Source organism: Diplodia seriata (genome assembly GCF_021436955.1).
Source record: "Diplodia seriata strain FDS-637 chromosome Unknown scaffold_3, whole genome shotgun sequence".
Taxonomy (NCBI): domain Eukaryota; kingdom Fungi; phylum Ascomycota; class Dothideomycetes; order Botryosphaeriales; family Botryosphaeriaceae; genus Diplodia; species Diplodia seriata.
Genome location: NW_027117310.1, coordinates 3,727,470 through 3,746,929, shown reverse-complemented (window position 1 = coordinate 3,746,929; position 19,460 = coordinate 3,727,470). Strand labels below are relative to the sequence as shown.

Here is a 19,460-nt window from a genome sequence, read left to right as displayed (position 1 = left end):
GTTGTCAGGAAGCCCGCCGCCGCGCTTTTCGTCCGTCCTGACAGCAATAATAATGAGTCAAACAGTCACACCTGGAACATATTGCCTCGTGTCGCCCCAATCCAAACCCAAACGACCGCCCACGGGTGCCCATGAGGGAAGCAGAGAGTTCATTGTCTACTTGCGACATTAAAAAAAAAAGGCTTCCCACCTTGCCTACTGGAGCTAACACACACCAAGCAGCCGTCCTGGTCGCCCCAACCCTTGGACTCCCCCCGCCACGCCTAAACGAAAAACCCGAAGTAATATCGCAAACAGAGCGTTGCAGCAACGACCGTGAAAAAGCCCGGCCTGGGTCAGAGGAACTGAATGTCCGTCGACAGTCATGTAGGTCAGAGGAGGGCGGACCAAGCTGAGGGGTAAGGCCTATCGCGGTCCGAGAGAGACAATGGAAGCGCAGCAAATTGTGACACGCCCTCCCCCCACCAGCCATCCGTGCGCAGCAGCCCGAAATGCTCGTGGTTCATAATCGTACATGCCCCCCCCTCCCCGCCATTTGTCATTACGGATCGCCCATCATATCAATCGCCGTAAGGCCGGGTATTTTATCGTGTTTTTTGGTTTCCCATCCCTCCCAGAAAGACAGTTATATCGCGCGCCGGGAAAACGCGGCCCGCCTAGACCTCGATGGCCTTCTTGCCCTTCCTCTGCTCGACCTTGAGCAGCAGCGCGCGGTTGATGTGGGGCAGCACACCACCGAAGGCGATGGTGGCGCGGATGAGCGTGTCGAGCTCCTCGTCGCCGCGGATGGCCAATTGGAGGTGGCGGGGCGTGATGCGCTTGACCTTGAGATCCTTGGCCGCGTTGCCCGCCAGCTCGAGCACTTCGGCCGTCAGGTATTCGAGCACCGCGGTGAGGTAGACGGCGGCCTTGGCTCCGATGCGCGTGCGCTGGCGGGTGATGTTGCGGAGGTGACGCTTTATGCGGCCGCACGGGAACTGGAGGGCGAACCCGGGTCAGCAACCGTTCTTGCTCCGAGCGCCATCGGAACGCGATGGAAAAAAAAAAGCGCTACGCGGAGCTCTGCCCGTGATGTGGCGCGTCTTGATAGAGGGCGCGCATTCAGCCTTACCTGCAGACCAGCCTTCGCCGAGTGCGATTTGGACGTCTTCACGTTCTGGTCTCCCTTGCCACCCGTCTTGCCGCCGGTCTTGCCTGCATAACGCGGGAAAAGGACGCGTTAGCCGGCTCTCGAGAACGTGTTGAGGCCGAAAATTCATACCTTTTCCGCCGGGCATGATTATGCTTTGTATCTATTTGATGGTACGGATGAATCGAGACGAGGGGTGCGACCGTCGAGCCGAGGTCTGATTCGGTTGGAAATGCGGCGGGGTTGGGCGGGCGGTGGTGGGTGTTGTGTTATTCGAGACGGAACCCGCGCGTTTCTTTAGAATCGTGCCCAGGCGTAACGGGAACACCACGTGACCGCATGACAGCAACACCAGGCTGCAGCGTACAGGTGGCCACACGGGAGCCTGATGACTGCAGCACGCATCAGCAATGGGTCTCTGGGTGGATGCAAAGACATCCTTGCATTACCTGACCAGTTTGGGTTGGTGTAGTCGTCGCTCAAGTCACGTGCTTGAATCTGATGTGGAATGCATCTGGGCAAACTGTCTTCTTCGAGGCGATGGCGCAACGCTGAAGGCCATGTTAGCTGTTCGGCTTCCGAAACGACCGTAGGCATCTCGAGCAAGTTGACGAAGGAGGGAGAGTGAAAAGGAAAGAGAACCGCTGCTTTCTTGTGGGAAGAGGTTGCTACGACGCGAGTCGAGCAGACATCAGTTTGAGCCACTGCTGCCCTCGATCGCCCAAGAGCCAAGGAGAGGGCATTTCCCGATCGGGAGAGTGCATCCGAACGAGAGAAAACAGCATATGAGGGACCGCCACTTACCGGTAGAGAGACATCCTGACGGAAGTGAGCTGCCCTCGGAATGGGAGGCACCTGTACGGCAGCGTACCGACAGCCGCTGGGGTGGGCGCTCAGCCTGCCAAAGTAAATGCGCTTCGAAAAGCCATGTCGAAGGGGTGGACAGGCTCCTGCAAGCAGAGGTTGAGCCGGTTCCGTGCTCTTTCCAGCATCCAGACAGCGCTGTAGAGGTTGTCGGAGGGCAAAATGCCGGCTCTCCGGCGAAACGTCAGGCCTTGCGCAGTCGGCGAACACGGCAATCCATCGCCATCTCGGGCATGATCTTCTCAACCTCATCGCCTCCATATACCGCGAGCATGCAACGCTCCTCAATAGGGACACACGGCAATACAGGTTGCATGGGCCGAGCATCTCAGTCAAGTTCTTGCATTGCACTGCAGAACTCAGTTCCTTCACAGCCTCTTTTCCACCGTTTCCACTACTCTCAGGCAATTGTATTTAGCAGTGCATGCTTCGGCATAATTATAGTGCTGGAGCCCTTTGCGTCGTTCGTTCGTGTCATTCGAAAACCTGCTCATCAAGTCTGCTCCAATGAGACGCCGAGCTTTCCTCGCGAGGCGTCAGATCACCAGCACAACTGAGAATTGCATCTGCATTATGCAATCATTCTACTCTATATCATTTTGTTTACTATGAGTCTATGGAAGTTTGGAATCACTATATTTTTGACCGGGTACTTCTGAAAAGCTCCAAGAGCAGAGTTCCTCATCCCTCCCTTGTACCAAATCCACTATGCACAACTCAGCCTCTTCCGCTGCGAACTACCAGGAATGATGAACCTTTGCAAGTCTAGACCATTTCGATTACCTCAAATTCCTCTCCCAAGCCGCCTTCGCCGCTATATTCACTCTGCAAAACTATCGGCATCCCAAGCTCCAAATTCACCCTTTCCATTCCTTTCCCTTTTTCCTTTCCTCATTATTTCCCCCTTCTCAACTACTTCCGCTTTCTCGTAGGTAATTTCCGTTCTCATGTTGCATTAAGTTGTTCCCTGACGTTCTGAATTTGTGAAAGCGACCTGTTTGGAAAGTCGTGATCTCATTGTAGTGATGACTTGACACAAGACATCAAGCGCGTTGGTTCCTACGTCGCAAATCCGCGCTGCCAGAATTCAAGTGTCAGCTTGAGTAAGGCGGGGCAATTCTGAGCCCTGCGTTGCTTGCGTTGTGCCTTTTTTTTTTTTTATGCAATTACAGCCAAGCACGCGGTGTATTTCGAGGCGAAAACCTGTCCTTGGTAAGGTCTAGGTAAGTATTCAGAGCAAGAATGGCGGTTAGCATTTTCGCCTTCCGATTTGCCGGCGACTCTGCATCGTGTAGGATCTCAAGTCCGCGCATATGCTTTCATTCGCGGTGCGGCAATGCTTTATGCATTGTTTCTTTTTCTTTTGTTGTTGGTTCCTCAGCGGTCTTTGATTTGGTTGCTGAAGGCTATGGCGGCCTCGGTGGCGTTGGTCCTGGTTCGTTACTTTAGTACCAATTGACCTAGTGCTCATCCAAAATGCATGGTGTGCGATTCCTATTGTAGTTGGGTGGTATGAGCAAGAGATTTGAAGCCTAAAAGCTGTCGTGGAAGCCTGCTGCTTATTATCGAAGAAGAGCTTTGCTTGGACAAGCTGCTGGCTGTTTGCGTGACCAATCTCTTAGCAGTTGCGAAAACTTCGATCGCACTGTACGCAATAACGCGGCGGTTTAAATAATGTTACCTGTTGCCTTGGCCCCCATGCATGGCTGCAAGGAGAGCGAAAGTGTCAAGATGTTTTGACAAACCGTTGTTCGGAATTGCCCGTGGGCTGCTTGCGGATGGAGTGATGACCACCTTGCATCGAGGATGACGACCTGCACGAGCTCCTTCTTCTTCTTGCTGGAGGCTGACGAGAGAAAAACGACAGATGACTCCCCAATCACCATCGTTTACTTTTCTCCCCCTTTCACAATCACACCCCCTTGCTCGAGGGGTGGGTTGCTCTATTATTGTTCGTAAAAGCAGCAGCCAGCCAGCCAGCGACTGGCGGCGGCCGGACATCCAAGCCCACCTCCGGCGGAAAAGCGCCACAGCAGCAGGCGTCGCGGGTTACATGTTGACAGCGCAAGCCCTCGTTCGACTGTGTTTCCCGAAGCGGTCTAGGCCCACTGCAGCCCAGCTGCACCCGGACCCTTTTCCCACGTGTTTTTTCCCCAACGTGCATGTCATAGATGCATGCGCGTTCGCCCGCGTCGGTGGGCGGTGGGGCGCGCTCTCTCGCGTACTGCGTGGTGCCGGCGAGGAGCGACGTCACGGTAGGTATGCTGTGGAAGTATTGGAGGAGGAGATGTTCATGAGTCGCGGGCGATCGGTTGTTCATCTCCATCATCGGCGGCGGGGAAGATGCGGAAGGGCCTGGAGCAACGCCCTCGGCTATATGCCCGTGGGTGCGTTTGCGCCTCAATCATGACTCTGCTTCTCCTCGCGTCGCTGACAGGTGATCGGGCTCGCTCTGGCTTCTGCCGTGCGGCGTGAAGGATGGGCGTCAAAAAGCCGCGTCTCCGAGAGGTGTCGAGGGCTGACGGGGAAACGAGCACGGATGACGATGGAAAGCACTGTTCTGCGGCCGGCCCTGCAACCGCGTCGGGCTGCCCAACGCACCCGCGACGACAAAAGGCGGCGAGGACGGCGGCGGCGCGGCGGTATGGCGCTGGGCATCTCCGAAGCAGAAAAGTAGCGCAGGGGACCGCTCTTAGCGTACCGGCGAACATGGGCGGCAGTCGCTGCATGATGATGTGCGGCGCACGCGCGGATAATAGGCCTGGAGCGCGCGGAAGGGCGCAGCTGCAGGCCGATGTGATGCGCTACGGTCAGGCGCGTCTCGAAGGTTGCAGCAGCAAGTAGTCAGGGCGTGTCCGATCCGGGCGACGATTGTCCTTCCCCTGACTCTCCACACAAACACGAGCAAGACGAGCGCGCGCTTTGGTGACCTGACACCACGGCGGATGTGGCATCACGCTAGACAAATTGCCCGCTGGGATGAGCCCCGGAAAGCAGCAGGCCACCACACGTCAATGGGCCCGACCTCTCGCGCGCCGCTCAGGCGTCCGGCGCGGTCTGCACCCGACACTTTGTAAACACACCGTTGCTGGCCGTGGCGGTCCCCTTTTTTCTGCCCGTTCCCTGCCGTTGCCCTGCTGCTGGTCCTGTTTCTCGGCACTCGATCCATGCCACCCGATGAGTTGTTTGGCTGGAGGGCTGACTTGAGTGCTGGTAATTGTGGGTCGGCCGTCCGCGCGACCATCGTTCTGCCGTGGCGCTCCCCTCTTGCTCGTTCTGGTTGCAGCTTCGTTGCTACGACGCCGACAACGCATCTGCCGTAGCTCGCCCTCATTTAAATAGAAAAGCCCCGCGCGTCGTCGTGCCGCTCTTTTGCTGCCATTTCCTGGCCTTCGACTTTGCTCCCGCGCACACGCCCGCCGCTGCGATCATCAAACGTCAGACAGGGAGCCTTCCAGACCGCCCATCCTCCTATCTTTCCGCCCTTTGCTCCGCCCACCGCCCGCTGGCCTTGCTTCTGCGCCCTCTGCTGTCCCGCTGCGCATACTGGGCGCGCAATTGAGACCTTCCGAACGAGGCCGCGAATCGTACGCTTGCTTCAAGCGTCGCGCCGAAAATGGTAGTTGCGGCCCTCGCTTCAAGCTTAAATTTTTTTGGGACCTTTTGCTGACGCATTGTACGCTCTCTCCGCAGACTTCGAGCAGTATTTCCCTCTACCAGCAGCAGGCGGTCAAGCTGCTCTCGCGAAAGAGCGTCGTGCTCGGCATTCCCCTCGCCGCCGGTTCCATAATCCTGTTCCTGCAATGGCGGAAGCGGAAATCGTTGAAGCCGAAGCCGAAGCCCAAGTCGAGGCAGCCGGAATCCGAGAAGAAGGGAGAGAAGGCGGAGGAGGCGCGGACGCACGGTTCCAATGGCAAGGCGACAACCACCGCTGTCGAGGAGGAGAAGCCCACATCTGAGACGCCCTCTGCGTCGGCGCAAAACGGCGCCGCGACCGCGCCTGCAGCAACACCAGCGCCCACCAGCAGCCAATCCTATGCCGCCGTCGCGGCAGCCCCTCCCTCTGCAGCAGCGCCATCGCCAGTCCCGCAGTACTCGCCCATTCGCCCGAAGCACCCGCAGGACGATGCCGACGACCAACGCGTGACAGGCTTCGCGTACGCTAAGCGGCCTAGACTCGGCCGCGGCCGGTCGGTTGAGAAGTTTGCGTCGTACGAGCCGTTGCGGAAGGCGTCTGCGGAGAAGCGGGAACAAGAGGAGAAGCTGAGGATCAAGGAGGAGGACGACAAGGCCGCCGCCGCCGCCGTCGCTGCGTTTAGCCCGCCCGCTTCTGTTGCAGGTGTCGCTGTTCCTGAACCTGAATTTGCGCCTGCACCTGCGCCTGCAGTCGCTGCTGTCGTGCCGGATGATGAGGACGTGCCGCCTGAAGCACCCATTCCTGCCGCTCCCGTCCCTACATCCGAGGCGGCGCCGGAGGTGGCGTCTGATATCGCTCCTGAGACACCCGCCGAGATCAAGGTGAACGGCTGGCACCACTACGATGATGACGAGCCGCGGCCAGAGCCCGTCCGTGACACGCGCCGCCCCTCCATCATCGCTACGTTCGAGATCACCACGTCGAGCGAGCCCGCCAACCTGTCGCCGCCCGGCACCGCCGCTTTCGATGCGTCGCGCCGCCCGTCTGTCGTGACCACCATCAGCGCTGAGCCGGCCATCAACGAAGAAGATGAAGACGAGGAAGAGAGCGAGAACAAGGAGTGGGAGGACGAGGACGAGGCTGAAGCTGAGCCGACACCCGCTTTCCCGTCGCGCCGCGAGTCCGTCACTGTCGAAACTGCCATTGAGATTGCCGAAGCTTGGTCGAACGGCATGAACGGCACCATCCACGAAGAAGAGGAGAACGCGCCTGCGCATGGCATTTCAACCACCATCTCTGGACCCATTCCAGTGACTTCTACTTCCTGGCAAGATGACGAATACGATGAGGATTTGGCACCCGAGGACCCTGTTCCCGAGCCTGCTGCTTCCTCGGCATTGGCGAAGGCGATGGAGAACGGTGCCCAGGGAGACGAGCAGGCCAAGCGCACTGATAGCCCATTGGCGAGCAAGCCTGTTGTCGTGGCTGCTGCGGCGGGCGTCCCGGCGCCACAGTCGGCGGTCGTCGAGGAGATCCGGGACGTGGTGGAGAGGGCGCCGCTGGCGCACCTGCCAGGGATGGGCATTCCGAACAGGGCATGAGATGGGATTGTGTGACGGGAGGGAACGAACGGACGGTCGGAATGATAGATAAGGCCGGAGTCATGATACCTGTGGGAGAAGAGAGGGACGTCCTGCGAGAACCGAGAGGAGAGAGGCAACCTCGCTAGACGGGAGACGTCCTGAGCCACTTCTTCGTCCGGATAAATCCGCCAAGTCCGGATTGGTAACGACTGTATGGCCTCGTATGCAATATGTACACTTCTTCGGAATGAAGAGTAATTGGATCGGTTCAAATTGTCAATGTCGGCGAATGCTCGTCCAGCGAGGTGAAAGGTATATGAGGTGTAAGTGTGAGACCAGCTCAGCAAATACAGCGCTCATGGCGACGGCGAAAGGGAGCTGGTGCGCATAAAGCGCGGGTCGAGCGTGCTGACATGCCAAAATCGGGAGAGAACCTTTCCAGGACCGGAAACCTGGATCCATACCAAAACAGGAGGGGAGTTGGGGACGAAGAGATTGGCGAAAAACACACTAACCAGCGATGCGCTATCCCGCCTTCCCACCAAGAGGCACCGCCACCCAGAAACGGGCCGGTGAGTCTGGCAGGACGCATCAGTGATCTGGCTAGCGGAATTCTGCCATCGTCATCTTCCACTGCAACTCCAGAAGGCGAGAGTGAGGCAAAGAGAGGATGGGCTAGAAACGTCTCTATCAGCTCTCCCCGGCACCCGCCTTCCCCACCGTGAGGCGAGGCATGACAAGGTACATAATCGGTTCGAGCCCAGAGGAAATTCTTCCATCGTCAGTGCACTGCAAAACTCCGGTAGGTAGGTGAGTTCCGAGCAAGCAGATGGACTGGGACAACACAGTCGAGTCAGGGCTGCCAAACCATCCTACGGACGGCGAGGCGGGAAAAACTCATCGTCGAACTGGTTGAAGTATGACCAGTCATCGTCGTCGTCATCAACACGCTCCTCCACTTCCTCCGACTCCTCCATATACTGCTGCTGCTGCTGAGGGTGCTCAGCGACCACATCTCTGCCGAACCGTGCAGAGGAGGCTCTGTCGAGTCCGGGGTAAGGAGTGTTACCACCGTCGTCGACAGGAGGCGGCGGGTAGACGTACCGCTGCCCGGCGGGGCCATCGTCCGCGAGTTCCTCCTGCGGCGCCTCCGAGGGGTACCAGCCCCCAGCGGGATTGCCGTATTCGTAGCCCGCGGACTGCCCGCCATAGTAAGGCGCAGAAGCGCCACCCTCCACCTGTTGGCCCAATGCGCTCTGCACGGTGTCGTAGATGGGCTGCGCCGGCAGGGAAGACCACTCGTGGCTTTCCCTTCTACCCCCAGCTAGCCCTTCCGCCTCTTCTACCACCATGTCATCCACATCTCCATTCTCCACCGAATAGTCCTCCTCCTCGCTTTCATCCTCCCCCTCATACTCCCAGCAACCTGGATCTTCCTGCTCGTGCCAGCCCGAGTCCGGCTGGACCGTCGCGGCGGGAAGACGCTTGCCGCTGGCGAAATGGACCCGTGGGAAGAGGTACTTGTCCTCCGGGCCCTTCGGCTGGAAGTCTTCGGGGACGTCGCGCCACAAGAAGTGGCGGTCCCTGTCGATCACGGCCGTCTCCCCCTCGTCTTCGCTCTCGTCTTGCCACTCCTGGCCCTCGGCGACGGCGGCGATGGCGCGCACCGGCCTCGGCCAGGCACCGGCGCTGTTTTTGAAGGCGCGCGGATGCATTTCGAGCGGCGTACCGTAGGGGGAACGGACGTTGCTGGCGGTGAGGGAGGAGCCGGCGCGTGTGCGGGGGACGCGAGGCGAGCGGGCGGTTTGGGAGAGGGGGTAGGAAACCTCCGTTTCCTCCTCTTCGTTGTCGTTGTCGTTGTCGCTGTCGCTGTCGCTGATGTTGCTGCTGCTGCGGGGGCGCTTGGCGGGGCGCGCGAGGTCGTCGTCGTCATCAGCAGCGGCACGCTTGCGGCGGCGGCTCGAAGAGGAGGCGATGGAGGCGGAGTCGGAGGCGTCTTCGGTGGAGAACATCTCATCCTCCCACGGTGCGTTCTCACGGGGGAACCACTTGCGAAGCTTCTCAGGAGTCTTCTCGTGCTTGCCCTTGGGCGAGATCGTTCGCACCGTGGCGATAACCGGGGACGCGAAACGGACAGACTTGAGGGCAGGCTTGAGAGCGAGCTGCGCCTCATTGTCGTCGTTGTCGTCGACGGTGTTGTCGTTATCGTCCTCGTCGCCAGAGGCGGCGGACGAGGAAGAGGAAGGAGATGTTGGAGATGAGGGTGGTGATGACAGAGCCTCATTGTCCAGGACGTTGGCGGCGTCGTCGACATTGTCGGCCCGCGCGGACTCGGGATAGGCTTCGGCAGCTGCCTCAGCTGTCTCCTCCGCCCTGATGGTGAGGATCTGCTGGGCTCGCAGAAACTCGACGCGGGCATGGACGTCGTCGGCTGTGGCGCCCTCCCACAGCGCCGCCAACCTCGCGTACTCCTCGTCGGTGATGGCACCTCCGAGGCCAATGAGGTGGATGAGAAGGGACCGGTCCCTCTTCTCAGTCCAGCGGAACTTTGTGCTTAGGGTCAGCCGCTGCGCGCAAGCCAAGTGGAGCGATTGAGTGAGATTGGGAGTGGGGTATTGCAGCATGAACCGGGTGAGCGGGCTTACCTTGCTGATAAACGCTTGCTCGGGGGCGGCCAAAGGCGTCCTTGGAGCAGGCGCTTTGCGCTTGGTGACGCGCGGCTTGTCGACGAGGACGGTCTTGACGTGACCGGAGCGGAGTTTCATTCCGCGGGGGGGCGAGGGCGACATTTTCGGATGGTAACGCAGCAAGAGCTGGTGCTGATGCTGCTAGTGATCTGAAAATGTTGGTGTGGTCTGGAGCAGGAAGGGAGCCAAGGTGTGTGGGTGGCAGAAATATCTACAACCCGCGCACGGACCTTCCGTTGTTGCGATTGTGGAAGGCGCGACACTTCACTTTCACACTGCGCCCACACGCGCCTGCCCGATCTAGATGCAAGGCCCTGGCTGAAAATTTCTGCGCCTGTGAGGAGAACGACATCCCAAATCGGCCTGACGAACTCATCTTGCACGCTTCAGAGTTTATTGTGGCGGCTCAATCGTCCAGAGCGTCAACCATGTCTGCTAGCCAGCCGTTGCTTTGCTCAACTCGACGGTCATGATCGCTTGGTACGCCTATATAATCTAGATGTCTGTTCGCTCAAAGCTGAAGACCTTGGTCAGGCCACTTTGTTGTGTGTGCATTTAAGCAATATCCCGCGCAGACAATCGCGTCACAAACAAGCATTCGAACTCGCAGTACAAACCCAGCGCAAGTGAATGAACGGGGCAAAGTCACGTCTAGTTGGTCTGTCTCGTAGATTCTGAATTGGATTATAGCGGGTCTGCATCGATAGAGCATCAGGTCTGTTCTTCACACACTTCAACGTAGAGAGTTTGTAGCCTGTAGTAATGGACGTCTATGAGAAACATCATGCCAAGTACAAGTTGAAGTCAGCCAGTGTGGATGTCACCAGGGCGGCTCTATTGCAAGCTGCGAACGACGCAGCGCCGACCTTGTCCACGATCTACTAGGCATCAATTTACTGCGCGATCCACAAGCATGGGTCTCTGTCGGGAAATGAACCCGCACTACCTGCAGGTACATATCGGAGAGACAAGGATAGAGAGCGGGTGAGGCAAATAGAAGCGCCGAAGGGCCCATCAGCAAGACTTGCAACACGAAGACTGGTGCCGAGCTCCGAGGCGGGATGTAACTGAAAGATGCAGTGGATACAGCTCGTAATGCGGGTAGCGCTGAATAATGGCAAGGTACCGAATAAGATGGTCGGCCGGTGAGGCAGCAAGTCAGCGGCGGACAATCGTTGATGTGAAGCGGGCAGAGGATGGAAGATCTCCAGTGGGGAGTCCGAGCGTGTTCTATACATGTACCTGGCCAAGCCGTTCGGGGGCTGGCGGGCCCGGCAGCTGCAGACAGGCTGAAACAGCGCGGCCGGATGAAACGTCGCATTGAAACAGAGGAACGGCGCGGGAGGGCGGGCGGCTCGCGAAACTGCGGCCATCAGCGCGAGCGACAGGCATCCACGGTCGTCTATCGCAGATCGGCTGCACCGCCTCAAACCCCACAGTCGGGAACCCCTGGATGTTCGCCACATTGGAGAGCCCATGAGTCAGGCGACGGCAGTCAGCGCAGCGGGCCGCGGGGCCAGAAAGAGGGCCATGCTGCGCGGATGCGCGGTGGGCACGCTCGGGGTGGAGCGGGCAGCGTGTGAGGTGAGCGAGAGCGGTGTCGTCGCGCGTGGCCGGCGCAACCGCAGCCGAAGCGGGTTAGCGGGCTCAGCCCTATGCCGGCACTCCAGCAGCGCTGACCTCACTGCCACATCCCATGACTCCCGCTGCGGCTCCATTGCGCGCGCGCGCCCTCGACGCGGCCGTCGTGCCGCGCCCGCCAGCGCCCGTCCGGTGATCTGCTGCTCTCTTGCCACCGCGCGGCGCCCGCAGCCCCCAACGACTCCTCCACCACCGGCCGCGACTCGACTGTCTCGGGCTCGCCGCGCCCTCTCGTCAGCGGCACGCAGCACCCGCAGCATCACGGGCAGCCGCCGTCCGCTCTCTGCGATGGGCATTGCGCCTCCCCTTTTCTCGTACTCCTAATTTCCCCAACGGTGATCGGCTCCGAGCGCACCGCCCAAATCCCCCCAAAATACACGCCCAATATTTCCTCACTTGGGGCGTTTCGGACCTGCGATGCGCTTAACGAGGCTCAATTATCCTGCAATTATGTCCGCTCCGCGCGCACGGCCGGGCGTGCACGTGGTGGAGATCAATTAAGTCAGACTACAGCCGTCAATTGACCTCCGCTCATGTCATTCTCATCCGCACCGCTGCTGCGCCTCACCCCCTCCACCCCCGCCGACCGGATTCCGCTTGCGCAGGACCGCACCTTGCCCGGAGCGGCGTGGTCTGCCGGTCAGCCTCAGCCGTGGCTAGTGCGCAAATCTATCCTTAGTACAGCTATCCGTCGTGAGGCCCGAGAGCGCACCGCAGCAGCCCTACTGATCCTCCAAGAGTCACATCTCGCGATGGCCGTTGCGCTTCCCCAGCCAGAATGTATAAGTAAACTTTGCCAGGCCGCCACCGAGCCCTCACCACCAGCGACATTCATTTCGACAGTGTCCAGCCCTCCCAGCGCCCGGTCGGTGTCCGTCTCTCTGTCTTCTCGTCTCTCACCACATCCACTTCCCTGTTCCGGACTTCCCCCGCTGGTTTAATGGGTCGCGGCGGCTACAACTGAACCACCAACTTGCCAACTCTATCAATTCTCGCCCAACTCTCCCACAACATGTGCATCCGCATCGTCGAGAAGTACGCCGTCTGCGGCTGCATCTACCATGTGCACGCCGTCGACGCCTGCGCTGCCGTTGGCCGCCACCCGGTGTCCGACAAGATCATCCACGTTGGCTACACCTGCGCAACCCACGCGAAGACAGCACCCACTGGACGATGAACAAAGCACTCGGGCAGCAGTCCCCTTCCATCCTCGACTCCGGAGGCCCCGCTGAGCTGCAATTGCCCTCTTCGTCAGTGCCGGGGTCCACTGCGGCGGAGACGGCGTGTCGGAACGGACCCGCTGGTCGGGCTACGATACGAAAGGGATGGAAGCCCTACGGAGAAGGGATCGGTTGGCAGCCTTGATTGGGCACCTTCGAAGTGCACTTGCCGACCGCCGGGCATGCGCGACCCTGCAAGTCCTCGTCGACAGGCCTCGGCTCTACGGAGTGAAGCGTGGTGCCGGCACCACGACTCCCATACAAAAACTACAGCAAAACCGTATACCCTTTGGCTTGCTGGCAAACCAAGACGGCAGGGAATCGGCGTTATTGGTAACTGTTAATGTGTAAAGGGGATGACGGCATTCACGTCTGCGACGATCCGCTTGCTTAAAGAACCTTTGCATTGGGAGGGCGTTTTTCCTTGACTGTTTTTCCTTCCTTCTTTCTCTGCCTACTGTTCGAGATATCCCTCTGCGTCATTCGCTGCTTTTTCGGTTGCATCAGCGGGTCGTTCCTGGATCGTATTCTCTTTAGTGTGCCTGCATCTGGCATGGACTTTCTTTTTCGATTTATTTTTACCTTTCCCGCTAGCTTGTAATGGCAAAATTAACACTGTTGAAACCAAATGGCTGAGCTACTCAGGGGGATTTCGTCATTCCCCACTTGCACCCTTGCCAGGGAACATCCCGCTCGCGAGACAGGCTGTGGCTGGTACGGTGATACGAGGACGGCAGGCTTGAAGCTAACGATCTGAAGAAGGCCAGCTTAGCCACATGATGGAGGGGATAGCCAAAGAGCAGCACGCACGTCATCGAGGAAGACGGCTGCAGGGCGTCAGCGTGCGGCCGTCGGCAACTCCGAACCTAGCGCGCTCGCACCCCGGTTGCTCCGACTTTCTTGTTTGAACCTCTACTCTCTGCTCGGATCGCCGCTGCCTCAGCCTTTGCTCAAGACCGTTGATCCTACAGTCTTTGTGGTTCGCGCTCGATGCTTGCCATGGCCCTCAATTGGCTGACGATGGCCGTGGAGGAGGCGGCCGCTTTGCAGTGTCCAAACAACCACTCGCTTTCTCATCGACCGATCACACGAGCAGGATCTAACAGTAAATGCTACAAGTTCAAACGCCCACCGGGGCTTCGGTGAAATCAAAGGGATCTTTGAGAGGGGCCAGTACCGCGATCTCCCTTCAGCAGGCGATGTGATCGGTCAAGACGTTCTATATTTACTCTGACGCAGGTGACATTTGTCATTGACTCGCTCAATCCCGGTGGATGTTCACATGAACTCGACAAAGCACCATGACAGCGGAGACTCGACGTAGATACAGCGAGTCATGGTCGATTCAACAATCAGCTGACGCCACAAGGGTGCGCCGAATGCCTTGACTATACGAGGTAGCCGTGCCACTGCTTCCCGGCCAAGCAATGGAATATCAAAAAGCAACCGACACAGCGTCTAGACCTGGGCGCAATGCAGCGAAGATCCGCAGGCAGGGCCAGGCCTTGGAGTTAAGCGCACGCACTCGGTCTCTGGACAAAAGGCACACCGCCACAAGTGCAGCCACAGGCCCGGGCCTCTTGTCTCTGACGAGTCCCCCATATTCCGAGCATCCGCCTTCGCTCGGCCAGCTGCAGCACCCAGCACCTCTCTCGTTCCGGCCACCGCTACTCGCAACGGCCCATCACGGTCACCACCACTTCGCCGCCCGGACCACGTGGATGTCGGCGCGCGAGAACAGCCATCGGCATCTCCGTAAGGCTGAGGGCGTGGGACGACGGCTCCAACCCGGGTCCACCACGGCCAACGACATTACGTCGTCGCGACAGGGTACCCGCCTCACCGCCTACGGGTAGGCGCAATTACTTTTGTGCGCTGTGGAGATGGGAGAGGCATGCGTCAGCCAGCCCTACGGGGATCCACCCTTCGGCCCTGTTAGTTTTTCCACCGTCCTGTCGGCCGACGGACGGGACGCGGAAGCAGCGGTTTCCCGACCGACATGCCGTGCAGCTGCTGCTGAACTGCTGGGAATCGGAACCGTCCCCGAGGCCCTGAGCACCGACAAGGGTTCATCATCGAACTGCTACATACAACATCACGCCTTTTTTCGCGCCTCATTTTCCCCAGGCACCGTACCTGTCAAGCGCATGTAACAACGTCAGCCACAGCGACAAGCAGCAACGACGTCCAAGCGCCCGCCGCCGCTTCCAAAAAAGGGTGTTCACGAAATGAAGACCGGGGTGCACAGCCCGACGCACCGTTGCTGCAACATCGCCTAATTAACGGCGCGCAGGGAAACAATTAACGTCGCTTGGGTTTGGGAGCAAATGGAGCCGTCTTCGGCAAAACGCACCATCATCGCAACCCGCGGCTAAACCACCACCATCATGAACGCCCGTGCCCCGGCCAAATGACGATGATCGCCACTTAGTCTGCGCCGCAGCAAGGGAGGTTAATTTACCGTCATTTTGGACTCTTTGCTTTTTTGCTTTTCCGGCGCGGCTCCTCCCACACCGCCACACATGGGCAACCGTGCGCTTGGCACGCAATCGAACGTAAGCGCTCCCTCCACCCCCCAAAATAAACCCCTTTCTCGTCTCCCATCCGATGGGTGTCAGGTGTACGGGCCGAGAGGGGGAAGGGAGGGACGGATGTGTGGATGAACGCAGGGACCAGCAGGGATAGGTAAGTAGGTAGGTAGCAGCGCCTCTCTTTACCGTTAAACACCCCTCCTCTTAACAGGAAGCCCGAACCCCTGCTACATACACCCATTACTCACCCGGGCCGGGAAAAGATCGTCACCATCAACCACCGGGCATCCACTCTTTTTGCTTTCCCACCCCCGGCCCGGTGGTGATGACCCACTCACTCACTCCTCACCACCACTCCCCAAAGCCGCAAAACGCATAACCCTTGCATGTACCCTTTCTAGTCACAACACACCACCCTACCAATATTACCGCCGTTCCGTTGTGCCTGGCTACCGGGCCTCTTCCCCTCGCTCTCCCGCTTAGCTTCTATCTTCGGCATCCCGATCGCGACGCGACCCACACACATGACACACCGCCCACGTGCAACACTCTCGCGTCGCGTCTCGCATCCCTCCCCCCTCGGAGCGAGTGCGAGACGACGCACGCGGGTTACTCTGTCGATCTTTCTGTCCGTTCAGTCCGTCCGTCTGAGCACACACAACCGAAGGGGGGTTGGGTTGGCCTTGACGTGGGGATTGATTGACCCCCCTCCCCCTCGGGTAAGTAGGCGTCGCGTCGGGTCGCAAGCAAGCAAGCAAGCACCAACCACATCTTGTGTGTGAGCGTGTGATGCGACAACCGGACCGGACCGGTGTGGTGGTGGTGGTGGTGCAAAAGTGAGACAAGCATCCCCACAGAGTGGTATATAAAAAGAAAAGAGGGGGAAAAAAAAGTCGACCGGATGGGAAAAAGAGAGAGAGGGGAAAATGGCAGGTCGCTTCGATGGAGCACTAGAGTTTGATGATTTTCGCCGCTACACTAGCTTATGTGTGTCCGTTTTTAGAAACGTGTTGAGAGGGGAGGGGGACGGAACGGATTTGTGCTGTGCTTGGCGGAGAAAGCGGCGTAGCGTAGCGTAGCGGTGGTCGATCGGGTCGGGTCGGGGGAGGTGGGTGGGCTGGCTTCCCTTCGCCTCTGTCTGCTCTCTCTGTCTGTCGCTCTCTCTCTCGTTCGTCTTCGTCTCCGTCTTTGATCCCTTCCACTGCCTTCGTCTCCATCTCAATCTCCACCTCCATCTCCACCGCCACCTCCACCTCACAACAGGTGACAGGAGAATTGGGCCTTCCAAGCTCCACCGCCGACGCTACTACCCTACCCTCCCTACACAGACAGTCGAATCCCAAAGCTTGGACGCATATGCGTGTATCCAAGACTCGCATCACACGTCGGATATTGTGTTCCAACTGCCTATAAGTACGGTGCAATATGTTCGGGGGGGACGATGCGGGTAGTCGGGCCCAACCCTTTCGTCACCCTGCTTGTCCGCGTTGACTAACTTCATGGAACTCATACCCGACCTGTAATCGCGGAGGGCACGGCATGTGGCGGAAGAACTGGGCCCACCCCGCATCTGTCTGTCTCATAGAGGTGGTCTACCGTAGTCACATGGGCAGTCGGATACAAGATCCGGACGTAGATGCGAGTCTTGAACACGCACGTTTACGTCCTGATCTTTTAAAGAGCGTGTCGACCTCGATGAGCTCACAGTGCTCAATTCTTCTTCCGCCACCTGCTGCGAGAGCAACACTTTCGAAAAAAAAAAAGAAAAAAAAAAACGCCACTCCGGCCGTGACACTCATCCCACATAGTCCAGTCTCCCGATCAAGAGAGAAGATCATCAGTCAGTGGGCACGGTAGAGAAATAGAAAGAATCCATAGTTTTTCCGTCAAGCAAAAAAGCCAAACAGTTCCTAGCTGAATCTTTCTACCATCTCGCCATCAGGACCTTTTCTTTTATGCTGGTCTTTCCAAGAGCCCTCCGACGGTGCGTTGCCGCGTGTGTTGTCACCGATGTATCCAGGAAACACTGTCTCAGCCAAGAACCCAAAGCCCAGATGGAAACTGTCCTTGCCAAATGAGAGAGAAAAAGAGTAGAATAAGCCCGGCCGGTCCTTATGCATAAGGAAGACGACGATCGTCGTCGTTGTCGTCATCGTCGAAGCCATGATGAGAAAGAGAAGAGAAATGCTGGTGATGATGGAAAACAGAGTGAGGACAAGAGCAGCAGACCATCGTGAGAAGAAGATGCCGTATGGGTAAGGCGAGGAGCGGGGCGGAAGCCTTCGTGCATCCGTCTGTCCCTTCGACAGCAGCAGCAATGGCCAGGCCAGGCCAGTCCAGTCCAACATGCGTGCGCGCGAAGAAGCCCAACTGCACGTACGTAGAGCGCGCGTGCCAGCCACCCACACTCTCTCACTCACTCACACCTCCTCAACCTCCTCTTGCTCCCACCCATCTCCACCACCATCACCACCCGCCGCCTCCGCCGCCTCCGCAGCCGCCGTGCTGAACAACTGTAGATCGGCCGCATCACCACCAAGCTCCTCATCCTCATCATCCTGCACCTCCACCTTGACACGGGCGCCAGCCTTGCCACCACGTCCACCGCCGGCACCGGCACCGTTTTTCCCCTTCTCCTTTCCCTTGCCCATCTTCTGCCTCTTCGCCGACCTCGCAGCACCGTCCCACTCGCCCTCCGAACCGCTCGTGGCAGCACCCTTGATTCCCTCCTCGTCGTCGTCAGCGTTCGACGACGACTCGTCCTCGCTGGCGGTGGCCTTGCGCTTGGCGGAGCGCTTGGCCGGGGTGCCGGAGGCGGCGCGCTTCGCCGGCGGCTTGCGGGGGGTGGACGGAGCGGAAGAAGCGCCGCCACCGCCGCCACCGGTGGCCTTCGCCTCGGTTCGGATCTTGGCGATGCGGTGGGTGCAGGCTTTGGGCGTGACGTCTGTGGATGCGGGTGTGTGTGTTAGAGGAGGAATGCGTTGGCGGGTTGGGTTGGGTTGTGGAGGTGAGGTGAGGTGATCGGGTGAGGTGAGGTCGGGTGGGGCAGTAGCGGAACGGCAAGAAAAAGGACGGGAAGGAAAGGACAAGGAGGTGAGGCTGGAGAAGTGAGACTTGGAGGGAGGGTAGTGAGAAGCTGGATGTGGGAAGGGAACGGGCGGCGTGGGGGTGAGGTGAGGTCTTTTGATGGAGAAGACGACGAACCGATGCCGAAGGTCTTCATGTCGACAGCGAGCTGCTGATAGTTGACCGAGGTGTTCATCTGCTTCATAACACAGATGAAGAGCTTTGAGTCAACTTCCGATGTCCAGTTCACCATGGTTGCGGTTTGGTTTTTTTCGTTTTGGGGTTGTCTGGGGGCCTGAGCTGGTCAGTGAAGTTGCGAGGAAGTGAGGTGAGAATATCTCGACGACGGGACGAACCGTAGGCGACTGCGGACGAGTCTGGTGCGAGTGCTCACGAGAGGTTGGGGGAGCTTGGCTCAAGAAGAGCTGAGCTGGATCGTTGTTGCAGCCGTTGTCGAAGCGTCGTGTTGTGGTTGTGGACGATGAGGGAAAGGAAAGGAAGTGGAAGGGTGGTGGGCAGCTCTTTATGCCACAACCCCAGGGCTTCGGATGCTGCCCCGGCCCGGCGGCGCCTGCTTCTGGAAGGCACTTGCATGTCTCTCCGGCGGCACGGCTACTAGCACACCGGGTGACAGAAGGAATTGGCCCGCCCGCGCCTGCCCTACAGAGATACTGCATCATCGTCTTTATAGGGATTTGACTATGAGCTCCAGACGTAAATGTACATATTTAAAACGTACCGAAACATACTTACGTCCAGATCTTGTATTCAGCCACACGTAAAAAGAGTGTGTCGACCTCGGAGAGCTCAGTAGCTGCAGCAGGCAACAGAAGATCTAAGCCCTCCAAGGAAGACAGCCAGATCCCCATGGCTAGATACAAAGCCACATCCATCGTACTGCCTTTTGCAACCACAAATACACCGTGGCCCACGCGCACTGGGATTCAATACTTGCATGCTCCAAAGGATGTCTTGCCGAGTCCCACGATGCACCAAACACGCCATAGTTGACATCGCTATGCTCGCCACGAGTCGGAAGCGTATGTACAAGCCATCAAGGAAAAACCGTGATCAGGAAAAGTAAAGTAGAAAAGAAAAAAAA

The 19,460-nt window shown here is 58.5% G+C and overlaps 4 protein-coding genes across 4 annotated transcripts; 1 reads left to right on the top strand and 3 right to left on the bottom strand.

Moving 5' to 3' along the window:
- Positions 1-656: 656 nt before the first annotated feature.
- HTZ1 (histone H2A.Z) lies at positions 657-1,726 on the bottom strand (the record flags this gene model as incomplete). The annotated part of the gene is made up of 2 exons (XM_066775275.1): positions 657-977; positions 1,718-1,726. 2 exons carry the CDS (start codon positions 1,724-1,726, stop codon positions 657-659), a joined length of 330 nt encoding a protein of 109 aa, XP_066635394.1.
- A 3,883-nt stretch (positions 1,727-5,609) lies between these two features.
- On the top strand, positions 5,610-7,231 carry SLS55_003810 (uncharacterized protein; the record flags this gene model as incomplete). Its single annotated transcript, XM_066775274.1, has 2 exons — positions 5,610-5,615; positions 5,687-7,231. The coding sequence occupies 2 exons, from the start codon at positions 5,610-5,612 to the stop codon at positions 7,229-7,231; spliced, it is 1,551 nt and encodes a 516-aa protein (XP_066635393.1).
- Positions 7,232-8,085: 854 nt separating this feature from the next.
- Positions 8,086-10,002, bottom strand: SLS55_003809 (uncharacterized protein; the record flags this gene model as incomplete). Its single annotated transcript, XM_066775273.1, has 1 exon — positions 8,086-10,002. One exon carries the CDS (start codon positions 10,000-10,002, stop codon positions 8,086-8,088), a length of 1,917 nt encoding a protein of 638 aa, XP_066635392.1.
- A 7,710-nt stretch (positions 10,003-17,712) lies between these two features.
- On the bottom strand, positions 17,713-18,611 carry SLS55_003808 (uncharacterized protein; the record flags this gene model as incomplete). Its single annotated transcript, XM_066775272.1, has 2 exons — positions 17,713-18,236; positions 18,497-18,611. 2 exons carry the CDS (start codon positions 18,609-18,611, stop codon positions 17,713-17,715), a joined length of 639 nt encoding a protein of 212 aa, XP_066635391.1.
- Positions 18,612-19,460: the final 849 nt, after the last annotated feature.